We start from the raw sequence: 17,350 nt of genomic DNA on the forward strand, positions 1-17,350 counted from the left end.
AGACAAAGAGACTATGTTAGAATCAACAAAGAAAGACAAATAACTATCCTCAAAAGAACAGACTGATCTGACTTCTCAACGTCAATGATGGAAATCAGAAAAGAGTGGAAATAAATGTGCTGAAATGAATGAACCAAATAGAATTGCTGTCCTTGAATTTTATTTGCAGTGAAAACACTGTTCAAGAATAAAGGTGAAATAATCCCCTTAAGGCTTGCCACCTGCAGACCTTCCTGAAAATCAAATTCTTCCTGGTTTTTTTTTTTTTTTTTTGGTTTTTGGTTTTTGGTTTTTGGGTTGTTGGTGTGTGTGTGTGTGTGTGTGTGTGTGTGTGACAGAGAGAGAGAGAGAGAGAGAGAGATCACTGAAATTCTACATTTCTTCCTGGGTTGGGCCTTGAATAGTCAACAATTAATTAGGTGCAGTCCCTAGCTTCAAGATGCCCCAAATCTAGACCAGGGTGATTAGATTTAGCAAACAGAATACAGGACACCCAATGTAATTTGCATTTAAGGTAAATAATATTTAGTATCCGTGAGTCCCAAATGGCACACAGAACATGTAACTGGGTGTCGTCTGTTTTACCTGGCCACCAGTCTATCTGAGGGGAGAGATGTCAGAGATATTGTTGGAAATTGTCAGCTGGTAGGTGACATCCACATCCCAGGGACTGGATGAGATAGACCAGAGCTTGGGGAGAGCCTGTCAAATGAAAACAGACAAATAAAGGACCAGACCCAGCATTCCAGACTTTAAAGGGTGATGAAGGAAAACAGGTGGACCAGGGAGGGCAGGCCAGAAGGCAAGTTGCAACGAGGAGGTTTCCCATTGCATGAAGCTGCATTCATTCCACGAGTATTGAGTGTCTGTTACAGACCAGGTACTGTTCTAGACACTGTTATAAGCAATAGAAAAATGGAAAAGAAGAGATTGTTAAAAACTGAGAACAAACTGAGGGTTGATGGGGGGTGGGAGGGAGGGGAGGGTGGGTGATGAGTATTGAGGAGGGCACCTTTTGGGATGAGCACTGGGTGTTGTATGGAAACCAATTTGACAATAAATTTCATATATTAAAAAAAAAAAAGAAAAATGGAAAAGGATGCTTTGAAATTTTTACCTTGGAGATCATATTCTTAAAGCTTTTAGAGAGCCATTTTTCCTACTCTAGTGACGACCAGGCCACTTGCTACAATACAATCCCTTCTGTTATGGATTGAATTACATCTCACCAAATTCATACGGAAGTCATAATGGTAACCAACTCTCACTACCTCAGAAAGTGACCTTATTTGGAAATAAGGTCATTGTAGATGCAATTAGTTAAGGTGAGGTCATACTGGAGTAGGGTAGACCCTTAATCTGACATAAAAAGAGGGGATTTGGACACAGACATACACACAGAAGGAGAACACCATGTGAAGAAGGCAGAGATCTACAAGCCAACGAATGTCAAAGACTGCCAGCAAACCACCCAAAGCTGGGAGAGAGGCATGAAACAAATTCTCTCGGCCGCCCTCGGAAGGAACCAACCCTACCAACACAGTTGTTCTCAGACAGCTGACCTCCAGAACAGTGAGACAACACATCTCTGTTGTTCACGCCCATCCCCACTCCCAGTGCTCAGTGCTTTGTTCCAACAGCCCCGGTGGACTAGTACTTTGCTTCACAAAACTTCCCTAGAAGGCTGACCAGCTGGTACTTCCAGATACAGCCCAGGTAGCCCCAGGTCCCCTCCTGGACGGGGGGTGGGGGGGGGTGACTCTCCATGCAGATGCTGCCCGCAACAACCTGCTCCCAAGATCAAGCCTCAATTGAGGGAGTCTCCTGTCTGCAATTTCTGTACTTCCAGCCCAGGGACCTACTGGCAACTTTAGTGTCTCTCCCCACTCCGACTAAGGAAGAGAAGTTCTGTCACTTTCCCTTCCTCCCTACCCTTCCGAGTCACCCCTTTTGTCTACTTCTCGTGTCCTCCTTCCCACAAAGCAGGTGTGCATGCCTCAAGAAGACTGCCCAAAAGAACTTTCCTAGTTCCCCTTTCCCCTTCTCCCCCAAGCCTCACCCCCAGTGAGTGTAAAATGAAGCTGCCTACCCAGGCCCCACTCTGGGTAAAAGTTGTGTTGTCTTATATTTCCTGTCTTTCCTGGACCCATTTCTTCCCAGATGACTCTTCCTTGGTCCATGCTGATGGAATGTTTAAGTATTCATTAAAAGATATTAATTAATCACTCATGGGCACTGTGCTAGAAGCTTCAGGAGAATGTGAGACAGAGACCACTTGTGTGTTAATATGAACCGTGGTAATCATCTAAGGGTGATGGGTAAGTCTCGCCTGAGGCTAACTCCAGGGGATTTGTATGGGCTTCCTGGAGAAGATCGGGACTTCTAAGGCATTGTGGCTCTGTGAGAAGGAATGATAGATAGATGAGTGATGTCCATGTGGACATGGAATGGGGGACGCCAGCATGGGATGACCCATGATATTTACCACCACGGAAGTACAGAGACTCCGATGTGGATTCAAATTCTGGCTCCTAAGTGAACTTAGGCAAGTCTCAACCTCTCACGACCTTCTGAGCAATTTAACCCCTGAATGTTTGGGTAAATATTTTGACAAGTAGATGATAACCAATAAAACTAGCGATCCTAGCACATACAGGTATTTTATGTTAATCCATTTTAAGACAGGAGAAAGTGGGTGTGGGGAGCAGATGTAAGAACCAAAATAATTACAGCATAAAGCAGAATAGATTTTAAGAGCAGTAAGACGTACAGGTACAGAATGCCATGGGAATTGAGAGGCAACTTCCAATTGAGATCGTTTCCTTGGTCTTGAAAGGTGGGAGCTGATTGGAAGGGAAGAGACCATATGAAGTCTGAATGGGTGAAGGCAGAAAGAATGGGGTGTGTTCATGGGTCTATGGTAATATGAGAGAAGCTGGCAAGGAAGGTTTGATCAGGGAACCTGCATTCCTGGCAAAAATCTACATGGGACACCAACTGGGTTATGCTGGTACAGGAGCATCTTCTTCGTTCCTAGTGAGCCAAATTAGTCATGACAAACGTTACCATTTGTGAGGACCATTTATGTATTAGGCATATGAATGCGGTCTTGATAGCTTCATATTAGTATATTGAGACAGACCCCACTATTATGGAAACAGATTTCCAGAGCCAATCTGCCCGATATCACACATCAGTAAGTAGTCGAGACAAGGCTGGAACCAGGATTTGAACCTAGTTTGAGCCAGGACAAACACCTGATACTTGGTGACTAAAAGATGGGCCAGTGAGGGAATAACTAGAGGCTAGTAATACAGGAGCCTTTGACAGCTTTTTTTTTTCTTTTTTTAAAAGTTTACTTATTTACTTTGAGAGAGACAGAGACAGCGTGAGCCGGGGAGGGGCAGAGAGAGAGAGAGAGAGAGAGAGAGAGAGAGAGAGAATCCCAAGCAGGCTCCATGCTATCAACGCAGAGCATGTCGTGGGGCTCGAACTCATGAAACTGTGAGGTCATGACCTGAGCCAAAACCAAGTCGGATGCTTAACCGACTGAGCCATCTAGGTTCCCTTGCCATTGACTGCTTTTAACTCAAGATTACACACACATGAAAAAGTCTAAGTGACACTGAAAACATTCAGAAAGAAAGGACTCCTTTGTTGTGTGGTCAACCAGCTTTCATTCCTGTAATAGTGGAAAATGCTGGACAGAAATGTGGGTCTGTATTTCAGACTATTGATGTGTCCTAGCCACACAACTCCCCCCTGATTTTAAGAGGATTCCTCTTCTTTATAGTCACCTTTCAGCCCTCTCCCCTTTCCTTTCTAGAGGTTCTACTATAGGTATAGATGCCGTGTCAATAAAGAAAATCAAAACTGATGATCTTTTATGTGCCTAACCCATTTTTAGTAAGATCGCGTGGTTAGTGGTTGTTCTTTGTTTCAGGCGGGGAGGACTCTCGGGCCCCGTGGAGATTCTGGACGGAACTTCCTGATCACAAAAGATGTTCTGGCCACAAGACAGTACCCAACCACCTGCCACAAATCAGCTTCCTCCAAGCAAGTGACAGAACTTAATGTTCCAGAAGCAAGTGAGAATAAGGTCGAAGGGTGGAGCATGAACATCTCACAACAGAATAACCTCTCTTCAAAATCCAAGCCAACAAGAACACAAACCACTTTCTTGGGATGCCTCATGTCAACCCTGTGAATTACTTTATAGTTCACGTTAATTTTTCGATAATCTCTTTTAGGAGGAAACAGGCCAGTTATATTAGACTGGACCACACAACACTGTCGCTGTTTCACCATCATTTTGCCTACAAAACTGGTCATTTCACACAAGTCAACCTAATAATAATTGTAGCAATGTGTAGTATTCTCAAAATGTTTCATATATGTATTTTTCAATTTAAATGGAGACCGTGGGGTGTATGTGCCCCTTTGAAACAGCACACCTGTACCCCTTGGATATATACCTAGTAGTGCAAATGTAGGTAGCAGCGCTGACAACAACCAAAATATGGAAAGAGCCCAAATGTCCACCGGCAGATGAATGGATAAAGAAGATGTGGTATATAGAGACAATGGAGTACTACTCAGCAATCAAAAAGAAGGAAATCTTGCCATTCGCATCTACGTGGATGGAACTGGAGGGCATAACGCTAAGCAGAATTAGTCAGAGAAAGACAAATATCATAGGACTTCACTTAAGATACAAAACAGATGAACATAAGGGAAGGGAAGCAAAAATAATATAAAAACAAGTAGGGGGACAAAACATAAGAGACTCTTAAATACAGAGAACACACTGAGGGTTGCTGGAGGGGTTATGGGTGGGGGGATGGGCTAAATGGGTAAGGGGCATTAAGGGAGACACTTGTTGAGAGGAGCACTGGGTGTTATACATAGGGGATGAATCACTGGAATCCACTCCTGAAATCATGATTGCACTATATGCTAACTTGGATGTAAATTAAAATATAAATAAATAAAATAAAAATAAAATAAAATATAAAATAAAATAAAATAAAATAATAAAATAAAATTAAATTAAAATAAAATAAAATAAAATAAAATGGAGACCTTGGGTTGTAAAAATCAAATGAGAAAATATAGCACATACTAAATTCTTAATAAGTGTTTGTGGAATCTTCAAGTATATAAACCCCAGTGATCTGATGGCCTTGGTTGTATCTTACGCACACTAGGTATAAACTTTTTTTTTAATGTTTATTTTTTTTATTATTATTTTTTTTTAAACTTTAACGTTTTATTTATTTTTGAGACAGGGAGAGACAGAGCATGAACAGGGGAGGGTCAGAGAGAGGGAGACACAGAATCTGAAACAGGCTCCAGGCTCTGAGCTGTCAGGACAGAGCCCGACGCGGGGCTTGAACTCACGGACCGCGAGATCATGACCTGAGCTGAAGTCGGCTGCTTAACCAACTGAGCCACCCAGGTGCCCCAATGTTTGTTTATTTTGAGAGAGAGGTCAAGCATGAGAGAGGGGCAGAGAGAGAGGGAGAGAGAGAGAATCACAGAACCCAACACAGAGCTTGATCCCATGAACCATGAGATTGTGACCTGAACCGAAATCAAGAGTCAGATGCTTAACCGACCGGGCCACCCAGGCACCCCTAGGTACAAATTTTCTAACGTCAGGCTGAATGCCCTTTAACACTTTGAAGCTGAGTTTCACTAAGCTTGAAAAAATAATAAAAAAAAGTTCCACTTGATTTATATATGTACATTTTTATTAGAATTCTTCAGAACTGTCAATAGTTGGACAATACACCAGGAAAAAAACACATGGAACATCAACATCCTTTAAACTTGCACCGCGCACATATTTACACATAAAGTTACTGTATATATAAAAAATATTTTCAAGGACTCATGGGCTGGGGAATTATTCAAAAGACATTATTGCTACATTTCAATATTTACAAAAAAAAAGCCATAAAATAATTTCAAACATTAAGCCACTGCAAAGAAACATCCAATGTGGAAAAAAAAAAAAAAACCAACTATAAAAATATAAACTTTCAAGAATATCCAAGACAAAACTCTCAGTGAAGTGCCCCTGAAGTACCTAGACACCCACAATCAACAGCCACTTATCTTACTATGATCAAAGTCAATAGAAATACAAAGGAAATTCTCTGACAAAGTATGGCAAATAGCGACAATCTCTTACGTGATAACAAAACCCCAAAACCTGTTACCTTTGGAAAGGTGCGAGAGTATAGAACTCCAGTGCAAATGGTTACTTCCAGCTAAACGACCACAGTTCTCTAAATGTAGTCTAAGGGACCCAGGAGGGGGAACCGTGAAGGCGGCATACCTGAATCTCGCGAGACAACAAACATGGCCGCATACACAGGGACCTCTGACGGTTGGGCAGGGAATTATTTAAAAAAAAAAAAAAAAAAGTCAACTCTAAGAATAATATCCAGGCTACAGCCCAAAGGGTACAATTTAAATATGTTTCAGCGGGAGAGTAGCCTTACGTCTAAGGAACGGATACAGTATGTTGAGTATATAAACATCAGAGTGCTTTAAGTGTTGGTGGATTGCAAATAAATAAGTACTCAAGCACTCTGCTTCCTACATGGCTGCTATGTAAGCTTTCGGGAAGCTCCTCTGGACAGCTGGGTGAAGAGAAGCAAGAGCAGTACTGATGATGAAGGCCAAGCTGCTTCTTGAGTGTTGAAGGACCCTCTTGGGCTCAAGGCAAGAATACCCCCCAAAATATTTGTCTACAAGCATACACACACGCACACACGCACACACACTCATATAGGTACTGGCCCGGCGTCCAGGATATGCCTGCAGAGGAGGCTGAATCTAAATTTAATGTCTGGCTACAGAAGGATCCAAACTAAAACAGCACTGTTTTGTCACTCCCGAGGGAGTCATGCAGTCAGTCAGTCACTTTCTCAAATGGCATCCAATCCATTGAGCACAATGCCATTCTGAAGCTGGTAGGCTTGTTCTGGAGCATCTGCAGAGCAAGTTCATAGGCTACAAAAGGAGATCTCTGTTAAGATTGTGCTTGGCAATTATGGTTTTTTTTTCTTAAAAAAAAAAAAAAAAGCACTGTTTCCTTCAAATTTGTCTGGCCCTTAATCTATTTCTACACACAGCAGACTTGAGCCAGGGTCATATCCAGAAACTACATCTTGTGGGTTTTCTCTCCTCAATATATGAACATGTACAATTTATAGATGAGTATATACAAATGCTGGCTGGGGAGGCCTTCTCTCCGATTCAGTGCCCTAACAGCGAACTCTATTTACAGACCAGGTCAGTAGTACAAAGGCTCATGCCCAGCAGCGAGTCTTATGTTCCTGCTCGGGGAGCATTTTTCCATGGCCTATGTCTCATTCCTCAGCACGAAATCCTAGATTTCTTAAGCCCAGATATTCATAGACTTCTGCCCTTTGTTCTAATAACATTCCATTTTCCACATCAAGAGATCAGGTTTCAGCTTCTAATCTTGCTGCGTCATCGTATCATTATGGATGGTTCTGAGGCCCAAAGGCGACTACTGCCATTTATTCAAATAAACTATCAACTCTGCTCTTCAAACAGAAAGTGGAGAAGCCTTGGAAAGGCCCCAGGGTGTGTGGCCCATCCCACCCTCCCTTGCTCCAAGTCTGCATTTTGTTTTTGTTTTGTTTTGTTTTCGTTAATGGGGGCTGCCTCGTTATCGGGGATATGTGCAGTTCGAACCCTTACAATAGCGTGGTGGCTGATGACAAAGATCATTGGCCACTAAAGTGTGCTTGCAAAGACGGGATTACAGCGGGGTGTCCTCTACCCTGGAACAGGATGCGAGTTGAAGGGGGAACGAAATAACCAGGATAGGAACCAAAAGAAGAGGGATCGTTCTCGCTGGGGAGACCCCGGCGCTCCTCCTGCTTCAGGCATCCTCGTGGACCAGCAGAGGTTGGGTAGAAGATGTGCTGCTGCCCACAGAATTGATCCGCACACAATGGTCCACTGCTGTGGGGCGCTCCCGGTTCGGGCTGCAGTTTGCTAAGTTGGAATAAATCTGAGGAAAACAAGCCCACAGTTAACATGCCAGTCCCTACACCATGAACACAACGACAAAGGGGCCCATTTGGGCTTCGGGATCGCAAATAACTTACAAGGCCTTTTAAAGGGAGGAGACTTACAAGACTTTCACAGCCAAAACCCCAATCCTATTGACAAAAGGAAACACAAGCTTTGTTTTAGCCCTCATTTCCCCCCAGGTCTGATACATAAAAAGTGATGGCAAAAAAATGTGCTGGGACGCATCTGGGAACAAGTATCATCTAACCTATTAAAAAGCTTTATAAACCTCTGCGGCCAATGATGAACCCAATGGCTGATGTCATTTGCTGGGAAATCGGTGGCCCTTCCAGGGGTGGGAAATGCTGTTGTATTTGAAATCCGCTCGGACACCCGGAAAAGCAAGCTTTAACCCAAAAATATCAGTGGTGTGCTCTTAGAAAAGGTAGCTCCGAGCCACGATCCATTAAAAAAAAGCAGCTTAAAGAAATCTGAGTTATAGTAAGGATCACGAATTCTTCCTTAAGAGCAGGAGAAGAAATAATGGATTTGAGTTCTGAACGCCCCCCCTCCCCAAATCACTGGGAGGGATCTCCCAACTTCAAACAGCTCTTCATTCTATATGGCTTGTGGGCATGACAGCTAGCTACCATTTTCTGGCTATGCTTGTTTGAGCAGAAGGTCTATTTCACTGCAGTAACAAGCCGTCTTTTCTATGCCTTCATTCTAGTTCACATCACCCCCACTGTCCAAAGGCTGAAGGGCCATGACACGTGACACAGAGAACACGCCGACCCCATGACCGGCACTTGGGGTGGGGGAGGAAACACGGCGCATCCTTATGGAACGTTCCGCTTCCACATTTCTGCATGCAAAGCCCTCCACTCTTTTTCCTTCTCATCTCATGTGTTTAGGCTCAGAAAGGGGAGCCGGGCAGAAAGAACTGTTTCCATTGCTTTACGTGGCTGCCCAAAGCCCAGTTTGTCACCTAAGCCAAGGAGAGAAGGGATGAATAAAGGTCTTCACCCCCAGAGCCTCAGAAGGGTGCATCTGGAACCAAGAGAAAGGAAGGAGGTTCTACGCCTGGCCAGAGGGAACTCACATGATTGGTGCTATCTGAAATCTGCTTCTCGATTAGCTGCACGATCTGCTTGAATGTTGGCCTTTTCAGGGGATCAGCATCCCAGCAAGTCTTCATTATGTCATACCTGCAAAGCAGAAAGCCATTTTTCTCTCACCCCCCAATGCCGTTAACCTGGCTTCTCACGGCGTATGCCATGTGACAATCTCAAATTCCAGGGCCGTGCAAACGGACATACTGAATGGCACGTGTGTGATGAAATAAAACACCGTATATGTGAAAGGTGGCTGAAACTTTCCGCATATTTGGCGACAAGAGATTATGAAAATAAGCTACAAAAATGACATTTGATCAAGATGTCATAAAAAGGAACCAGGTGACATTGACATTTCAAACCGTACTAGTGAAAACCCTTAACATCTGGGTTTCTATCTTCGTAAAGGAAAATAAAAGGGGAAGCACTATCTGAAGGAAAACGTGTCGGCCCTTACATTTCAGCAGGTGCGTGCTCAGGGCTGAGCATTCGGAACCCTTCCTTGATCATCTTGTAGAACTTAGAGTCGACTGGCATTCCAGGGTAGGGGCTGCTTCCTGAGGCACAAACAGTTTGCAAATCAGTGTTACTAATAAGCAAGCAGGACACTGACAAACCTTAAAGAAGATGCAGAGTCTAACCAAGGTGCCTTTGGCAAGGCATTTTACCTAAAGAGAACAGCTCCCACAGAAAAATCCCATAGGACCAGACATCACTTTCAAATGTGTACACACAGTTGAAAATGCTTTCAGGTGCCATCCACTTCACAGGTAGCCGAGCCTGTAATGGAAGCACAACAGATTCGGCCAAGTTAATTAAGAAGCTAAAAAAAAAAAAAAAAAAAAATTCCTGTAGACATTGCTCCTGCTGAGGGGGTGAGGGTGAGAAGTTGACTGCCCGCCATCTCACAAAAGCCTTTTCCCCTAGGACCTCAGATGACTCCTACTACCTCTGAAACTGGGGGCTCACACGATCCTATCCCCATTTTCAAAAGCGGGACACTGAGTCAATACAGCATGGTGGTTAAGAGCACAGCCGTCAGAGGCAGACACATGGGTTCAAATCCTGGCTCCGCCACTGGCCTTGAGTAACAGAGGTCTGTGAGTTACCACTGAATGTGTTTTCCCTTTTCCTTGATAGAAACATGGCCTCCCACAATAAAAACGACATTTCCCAGCTCCTTTGCAGCTTGGTGTAGCCATGCGACTCAAGTCTGGACACTAGGTTGTAGGTATGATACGGCAACTATAGGAAGACCTTCTTAAAAGATGGCTGGCATGTGCCCTTTGCTCTTTCCCTTCTCATCCCTCCTCCACCCTGCCTTCCGATTGTGGTGGCTGGCTATCCAGTGGCCACCTTGGGCCAAGAACAGGAGGGCTACACCAGAGATGTAAGAAAATGGAAGGGTAAAAGGATTTGGTCCTGAGTGCTTCACAGAACCTCTACACCAGCCGTGGCCTGCGGCTACTACACTTCTTTTACTTTTCTTTTGGGTTTTCTGTCCTATGAAACCCAAACCATCCTTCATGAATACACTGGGAAGGTCACAAGTATCTGTAATTAGAAGACAATCTCGGGGCGCCTGGGTGGCTCAGTCGGTTAGGCGTCCAACTTCGGCTCAGGTCATGAACTCACGGTCCGTGAGTTCGAGCCCCGCGTCGGGCTCTGCGCTGATAGCTCAGAGCCTGGAGCCCGTTTCGGATTCTGTGTCTTCCTCTCTCTCTGCCCCTCCCCTGTTCATGCTCTGTCTCTCTCTATCTCAAAAATAAATAAACGTTAAAAAAAAAATTTAAAAAGACAATCTCAATATAGTCTGCTAGAAAGCAAAAATAATACTTCATATTTCACGAGGTGTTTGGTGGGTTAAATGAGATCACGTAGGCAAAAGTGCTTACCACAGTACTGCCGACGGACCAATCTCTAAACGATTGCCTTGCACAAGCGAGCACACAATAAATAGGGGCGGCTCATGGTGACTGGGACTATTCCAAGGTGGCAAGAGGCAGATTGGTCTTTACATTCAACAGCTGAACTTCACATCCTGAACTCTCTCTGCTAAAATCGAGTCAGACTTGCTGGGACTATTGCTCTTACAGACATTCTGGATTCCTGGATCTTAATCTACCACAAAAAGCTAACTCAGTGCTTCTCTTAATCCATTCAGGATTGAAACTGGGAAGACAATTTTGTTTTTCTAGTGTTAAAGTTATTTTAGCCAGCAGGAATGAGGAAAGAAAAGAAAAGAAAAGAAAAGAAAAGAAAAGAAAAGAAAAGAAAAGAAAAGAAAAGAAAAGAAAAGAAAAGAAAAGAAAAGAAAAGAAAAGAAAGAAGAAAAGAAAAAGAAATTAAGGAAGAAAAGAAAGGAAGAAGGAAAGGAAAGGAGAGGAGAGGAGAGAAGAAAAAAAAGAGAAAAGAAAAGAAAAAAAAGAAAGAAGGAAGAAAGAAAGAGAAAGAAAGAAAAAGGAAGGGAAGGAAGAAGAAAAGAAGAGGAAGAAAGGAAGAGAGGAAAAAGAAAAAGAGAGAAAAAGAGAAAAAAGAGACAGAAAAAGAGACAGAGAAAAAGAAAGAAAGGGAAGGAAGGATGGAAGGGAGGAAGGAAGGACACCTTCCAGTATCCCCTCCCAGATTTTATACCTAAGTTCCTACAGGGAGCTTTAACCTGAGATTGAAGGTGTCCTGAACTCAGGGGCCTGTGGACTTGGAAGGGGAAAAAAAATGCCACACATTCTTATTTTCACTAACTTCTAAATGAAGTTTAGCATTTCCTTAAGTTCTGGATGAAAGCAATAAAGCCCAGTAATGTCAGCAGGTCCTGTGATTCCATCACCAACAGTCACTGCAGACACCTCCATCATGATCAGTGTTTATATTCATCACCACTTTGAAATCAGTTTTTAGACCCACGGCTAGAACAGGTTATTCCGTGTAACAAAGAAACACGCGTACTGATGTCAAAAAATATCCTTTTTTAATACTTTGATAACTATATTCCAATTTAACTGCTTTTCTTGGTAATCCTATAGGTTTTATTTTATGCACTTAAGACAATGTTCTGACAAGGTATCCGCTGGCTTCACCCGCAGAAATATGACGAAGAACCTACAAGGAATGGAAGAACTTGCTGAGAAGCTGACACGGGGAGATGTCACATGACTATGATGTAGCAAATCTGAGGCAGTAACGTGTTGTGGGAGTTTCCCTGCTTTTAACTTGTCCCATAAATCCTCCTCGCCCAGGAGCCTGGTGAAGAGAGATCTGTAATTGGTTCGTGCAACAGACTTGAGCTGGAGCCCACAATCTAGAAGCCTGGTGGGACCTAACCCATCCTTGTTCATTACAGGTCGCGAACCAATCACAAGCTATTAAAAGAAGGTGCAGCATAACCGCTGTCATGATTATTTACATCCCACATAAGACATCTATAAAGAACAGTCAGAAGCACGAGCGCCACGTGCATGTTGGCTGCAACGCACCTGAACTCTGTAAAGTTCTAAGCACTTCACCTAGATTCACTCATTTAACCCTCCTAACAACTTGATGAGTCAGGTGACAGTATCATTTCCCAAGAAGAGAAAAAGAAGCAAGGTTGAGAGGCCCCGGGGAATTCTTGCCAAACATCACAGAGCCATTAAATGATGGAACCAGATTCGAGCTCGGCAACGGCAGTCCAGAAACTGCCGTCTTCCTCCTCTTGCCCTTCTGTCAATATTCCAAGGCCTGGATCGGGGACTACCTCTCATTCTTTCTTCCAGTAGTGCATGCACCGGGATGGAGAGAACTTGGTTTCATTAACCCTCGTAATAATGAAGTGCAGCGTCAGAAGAGATTTATTAGAAACACATGCCTTGATCAGGAAGGAAAGCCAGAAACACTTCTGTAAAGCCAAGCCAAGTACAGCCTACCCATAGAGATGGCCACAGTAACGCAGGACAAAATATTTCATTATCCTAAGGCACACACACAGCTACCATCAGGAATAAATCTGGACTGGGGAAACAGGCCTAGGAAAGAGATGCAGAAGAATATATACACGGGACTGTATGGCTTCCCAGACTAACGGGATGCTGCTTTGTAGATCATGGGTTCTGGATTCAGCCTTTAACCGACCTGTGTCATCTCAGAATCAGTGATGCTTATTACTAAAACATATAAAACATACTGTGCTTTAGTTTCTCCAACTCTGAAAGAGTGAAGACATTGCATTCTAACACCCAGGGGTTGTTCTCAGGATACAATGAAAATTGGCAACGAAATAAAGCACTCTGAACTAAAATCACTATGTTCTATAAGCCCATGATTACTTACGAAACTATTTAATATGCTCTCTATTGGTTATAAGATCCAACGTTCTACATACCTAATTCTGAACATAACCTTAGATTTTAATCTTTTTCACATAGCATGTCAATCTCCAGATAAAATTCCCCCGCTGTGACCTTCAGGCCCACATTTGTTTCACTTGAACAAAACAGAGTTCATTGCTATTCTCAGGCTATAATGAAAATTAAGGCTATTTCTGTTTCCTTCACATGCCCCATAATTACACAATTAGAATTAGGAATTCTATTATCGGAATGTTAGTTGTAGTAATGTTCAGCATACCATGCAAATTTTGCTGAAGGACACTTAATTTGACTGCTAAAATGCATGCTATCTCAAAGGTAGGATTTGCATTACGAAACTCATAAAAAGCAATTCTTAGAAAAACTTGAGACTAACATCCTTCATTGGACTGTCAAGCAGAGAGCGGGTACTTACGTTTCCTTTGACCACATAATTAGAATCATTCTTGATGTCTCTGGCTAGACCAAAATCACAAATCTTTGTGATTCGACCATGAGTAAGGAGGATATTTCTAGCAGCCAAGTCTCTGTGAATACACTATTAGGAGAGTGGGAGAGAAAAGAAAACCATTTACATTTATTTTAAACTCCTCAAGAATGAAAACTACGTGCAACGTTAGGATGCTGCTTCTGTCACACAGGTCCAGTAACTTGGCTTCGCACTGAAACTATTTGGTGCACCAAAAATAAACATCTAAATTACGCTCTGAATGATGTGTGTTTCGCATCGTTAGGACCTTAATTACTACAATCGCTTTCAAAACCAACTCGAATACATTTTCTTCCTCTTAGGACTGCTTTCATTCACAGGAAAATACATTATAAATAGTCACATCATACTTTTTAAACTGAAAACTCATTTTGCATGCTTCTTTTTGAATGTCCTTTTATAGAGTTTCTGAAATGTGTTTGCAACTTCAATTTGATGTCTCCCAAGGACACAGGGAAGAGGCTCTTTATTTCAGCCATCCTACATCCTCTTTTAGTTTGGTAATTGTTTGGAAATGTCACCAGTGACACTTACGGGGAGGATCTGTTACCTCCTCCTAGTCTGCCAGTCCCATTTGCTAGGGCACCCCCTCACCCTTCCAGAGGCTCTGTTCCTTGTTTTGATCCTATCATTCTCTTCCCATCCCCATCTTTTCCCCAAATGCTTATCATTCTGACTCCTTTATTCCCCCACACTTCATAAACCATACAATATGTGAGGTCCAACTTCAATAAAGCCCAAGTATGTGTTTCACCAAGCATTGCAACTGCATGAGGTACCCCTTCCTTTTGCTGATGAAATCATTCTCTCTATTTTCTAAGAGCAGCTCCCATATCCTAAAAGCCAAAGTTTTTAAATGAATTCAATGCATAAAAAAAAATATTCATAGAAAGCTCATTTAGACAGGCTTGCACTTTAAAGCTTATAAATGAGACCAGGAATTCCAAAAAGACAGCAGTTGGAATATGAAGAAACTAAATCTCCTCTGTTTTTGGTTACTGCACTTTAAAATGACACTGTGCATTCGAGCTATGGCTCCAAAGTGGGGCTTGGGGCTGGGGGGGTTGGCGTGGGAGTGCTTTCCCGGGAACCACGCCCACTCACATTCTTCGAGGCGAGGAATGCCATGCCCTTGGCCACCTGGTACGAGAAGCTCAGCAAGTCCTCCAGGTCTAGAGCCAACTCATCGTCCTCCATGATGGCGGGAGTCACATCTCTTTCTATGTATGAGCCTGTTAGGAGGAGAAGGACTTTGTTAGCAATTAAACCTCAAAGCAAGGAAAACAGAAGATGGTGACAACAGGGATACCAAAGGGCTGGTAACGAAGGGACTGATGTGAACGTGCAGCCAGGTCATCCCCCCGGTGCTGAGGAAACGGAAGTGCTCAAGCACAAAGTTAATATTCATCACCTGGGGCCTCAGAGGAGCAGGATCGTGAATTAATACAAAAATCTCATGTTTTTGATATGTAAAACATGTATCTGATACATTTTGACATGCAAAATACATATTTGATACACATATATTTTCACACATGCAGTAAGATGCGCATACACAGTAACAAATGCTCTGACCCCAATACCCACTTGGAACCCTTAACTGCCATTCAACATTGGCACTGTTATTGGGGGCTACTATAATGGGGAACCAGTCACTATGGGGCATGGTATTATATTTCATAGCAGTATGAGAAATCCTCTCGAAATGAAAAAGGTACCCACCTATCCTGGCAGATCTCCTTTTGTCTGCCTTGGTTGGCACAACATAAGAAACTCCGGGTTTCATGTCCATGTATTCATTAGTACTATCGTTGCTGGGAGAGAGGAAATATCCATCCATCAAATCATGACTGAACAAAATGGGAAAAAGGGGAGTACCCACGAGGCAGGCTCTATACCCTCATTCCCTTCTTTACAGAACAGGCTGATTTTGTTCAAAGAAAGTACTGCCAAGTCTGAGTGAAGAAAATCTTGTCCATAAGATAGGAGATTTTAATATTCAACATTAGGGTCCAATCCCCAGGAATGAGACGGCATGTTTTGTGTTCAATCGTAGATGGGATTTGGATTAGAAATTCCCCATCTCTTGACACCAGGGATTTAATGGGGAAACAGAGAGTAAAAAAAATTAACCCCCATCCCCTTAAACTCTCTAAATTAGCCCCAAGAGACAAGATGAAAGAGACAAGACACAGAGGGCAAGAACTTCTGAGATGTGTTATGGGGGGAAGGCAGGGATCGTTAACATATAGCGACTGATGGAAGAAGGTTTTAAAAAAACCAAGTTTAGTTCAGATAAACACCAATAATTTGGATGATTTTCTGAACCATCTGGACCTCTTGAATCTGCAACATTTGGCTGGAAAGTCTTCAAGATTTCTAGTACTTCCTGCTTCTGATTAGCATAGAAACACTGTGACAACAATCTCCTTCAGATTATGCTGGTGGTTCCAGTCCCATATGGGATCCCAGTGCACAAAGAACACCACGTCGGATTGAACAATTTAGGCCATTATTTCAGAAAGTTGAAAAATATCTATGGGGCCAAGGTTTTTAGAAATAAGGCAAAGTGGCTCATTTATTTATACAAAGAGCATATGTTCTGGAGAAACTAACCAAAGGTGGTTTGTACTGCATTTTACTACCACCTGACACTACCCAAATTCACTGGGCTAAAAAAAAAAAATAAAACAAAAAGCCTTCGCCTGGGGTTTAAAACTTTAGCCAGGGCAGGTACAGAAAAGGGCTTTAAGAGGTAACCGTCCACCAATAAGATTTGCTCTTCTTGAGGGCCTGGAGTCAAGTTCGAAAGACAACGTCTTGCCATCTCAAAATGCAGGGGGACAGAGTGAATAAAAGGCAGAGGAGAAATCCAATACACAATTTCAGAAGTATAGAGCATAAGGGAGGAGTATGATTTCTGCTGGCCTCTGGGTGAATCTAGGAAACCCTCATAAATGGTGGATCTCAACCTTGGGAAAGAACAGGCACGGTATGGCAGAGAAGAATCCTATTCTGGTTGGTAAGCCACATTCGTCCTCCTTAAAGGAATTTGAAGCTCCTTACACATCATTCAAATTCAGAACTATATTAAGGATAAAACAGATGAAAATAAGGTATAGAACTTTTAAAAATGTGCTAGTCTTTGTGCCTTTTTATAGCATGATGAGTTTTTTAAAAAAGGGCAAGGTATACAGAAATAATTCAGAGGTAGATGGTGAGAAACCTACATGCAGAGATACGTTCAGAGCTCTCTGCCACTCTGTTAAAGGTTTTCAAGAAGTTTACCGAGCCAACGCAACAATACAGTAGCAAGCCCGACAGGGTGAATGAAATGACACACA

The 17,350-nt window shown here is 42.8% G+C and overlaps 1 protein-coding gene and 1 long non-coding RNA gene across 2 annotated transcripts in view; one reads left to right on the top strand and one right to left on the bottom strand.

Annotated features, from left to right (window-relative positions):
- Window positions 1-1,403: 1,403 nt before the first annotated feature.
- On the top strand, window positions 1,404-4,384 carry LOC123384703. Its single transcript, XR_006596159.1, has 2 exons — window positions 1,404-1,716; window positions 3,944-4,384. It is a non-coding gene; the product is annotated as an uncharacterized LOC123384703 (long non-coding RNA).
- Window positions 4,385-6,956: 2,572 nt separating this feature from the next.
- The window catches only part of KIT (KIT proto-oncogene, receptor tyrosine kinase), a gene marked incomplete at both ends in the record, with an annotated part of 85,980 nt that continues 75,586 nt past the window's right edge, over window positions 6,957-17,350 (bottom strand). Inside the window, 7 exon segments of the mRNA NM_001009837.3 lie at window positions 6,957-8,056; window positions 9,161-9,266; window positions 9,631-9,730; window positions 9,842-9,953; window positions 13,932-14,054; window positions 15,111-15,238; window positions 15,729-15,820. Coding sequence (NP_001009837.3) covers window positions 7,925-8,056; window positions 9,161-9,266; window positions 9,631-9,730; window positions 9,842-9,953; window positions 13,932-14,054; window positions 15,111-15,238; window positions 15,729-15,820 — 793 coding nt within the window.

Source organism: Felis catus, chromosome B1 (genome assembly GCF_018350175.1).
Source record: "Felis catus isolate Fca126 chromosome B1, F.catus_Fca126_mat1.0, whole genome shotgun sequence".
NCBI classification, from domain to species: domain Eukaryota; kingdom Metazoa; phylum Chordata; class Mammalia; order Carnivora; family Felidae; genus Felis; species Felis catus.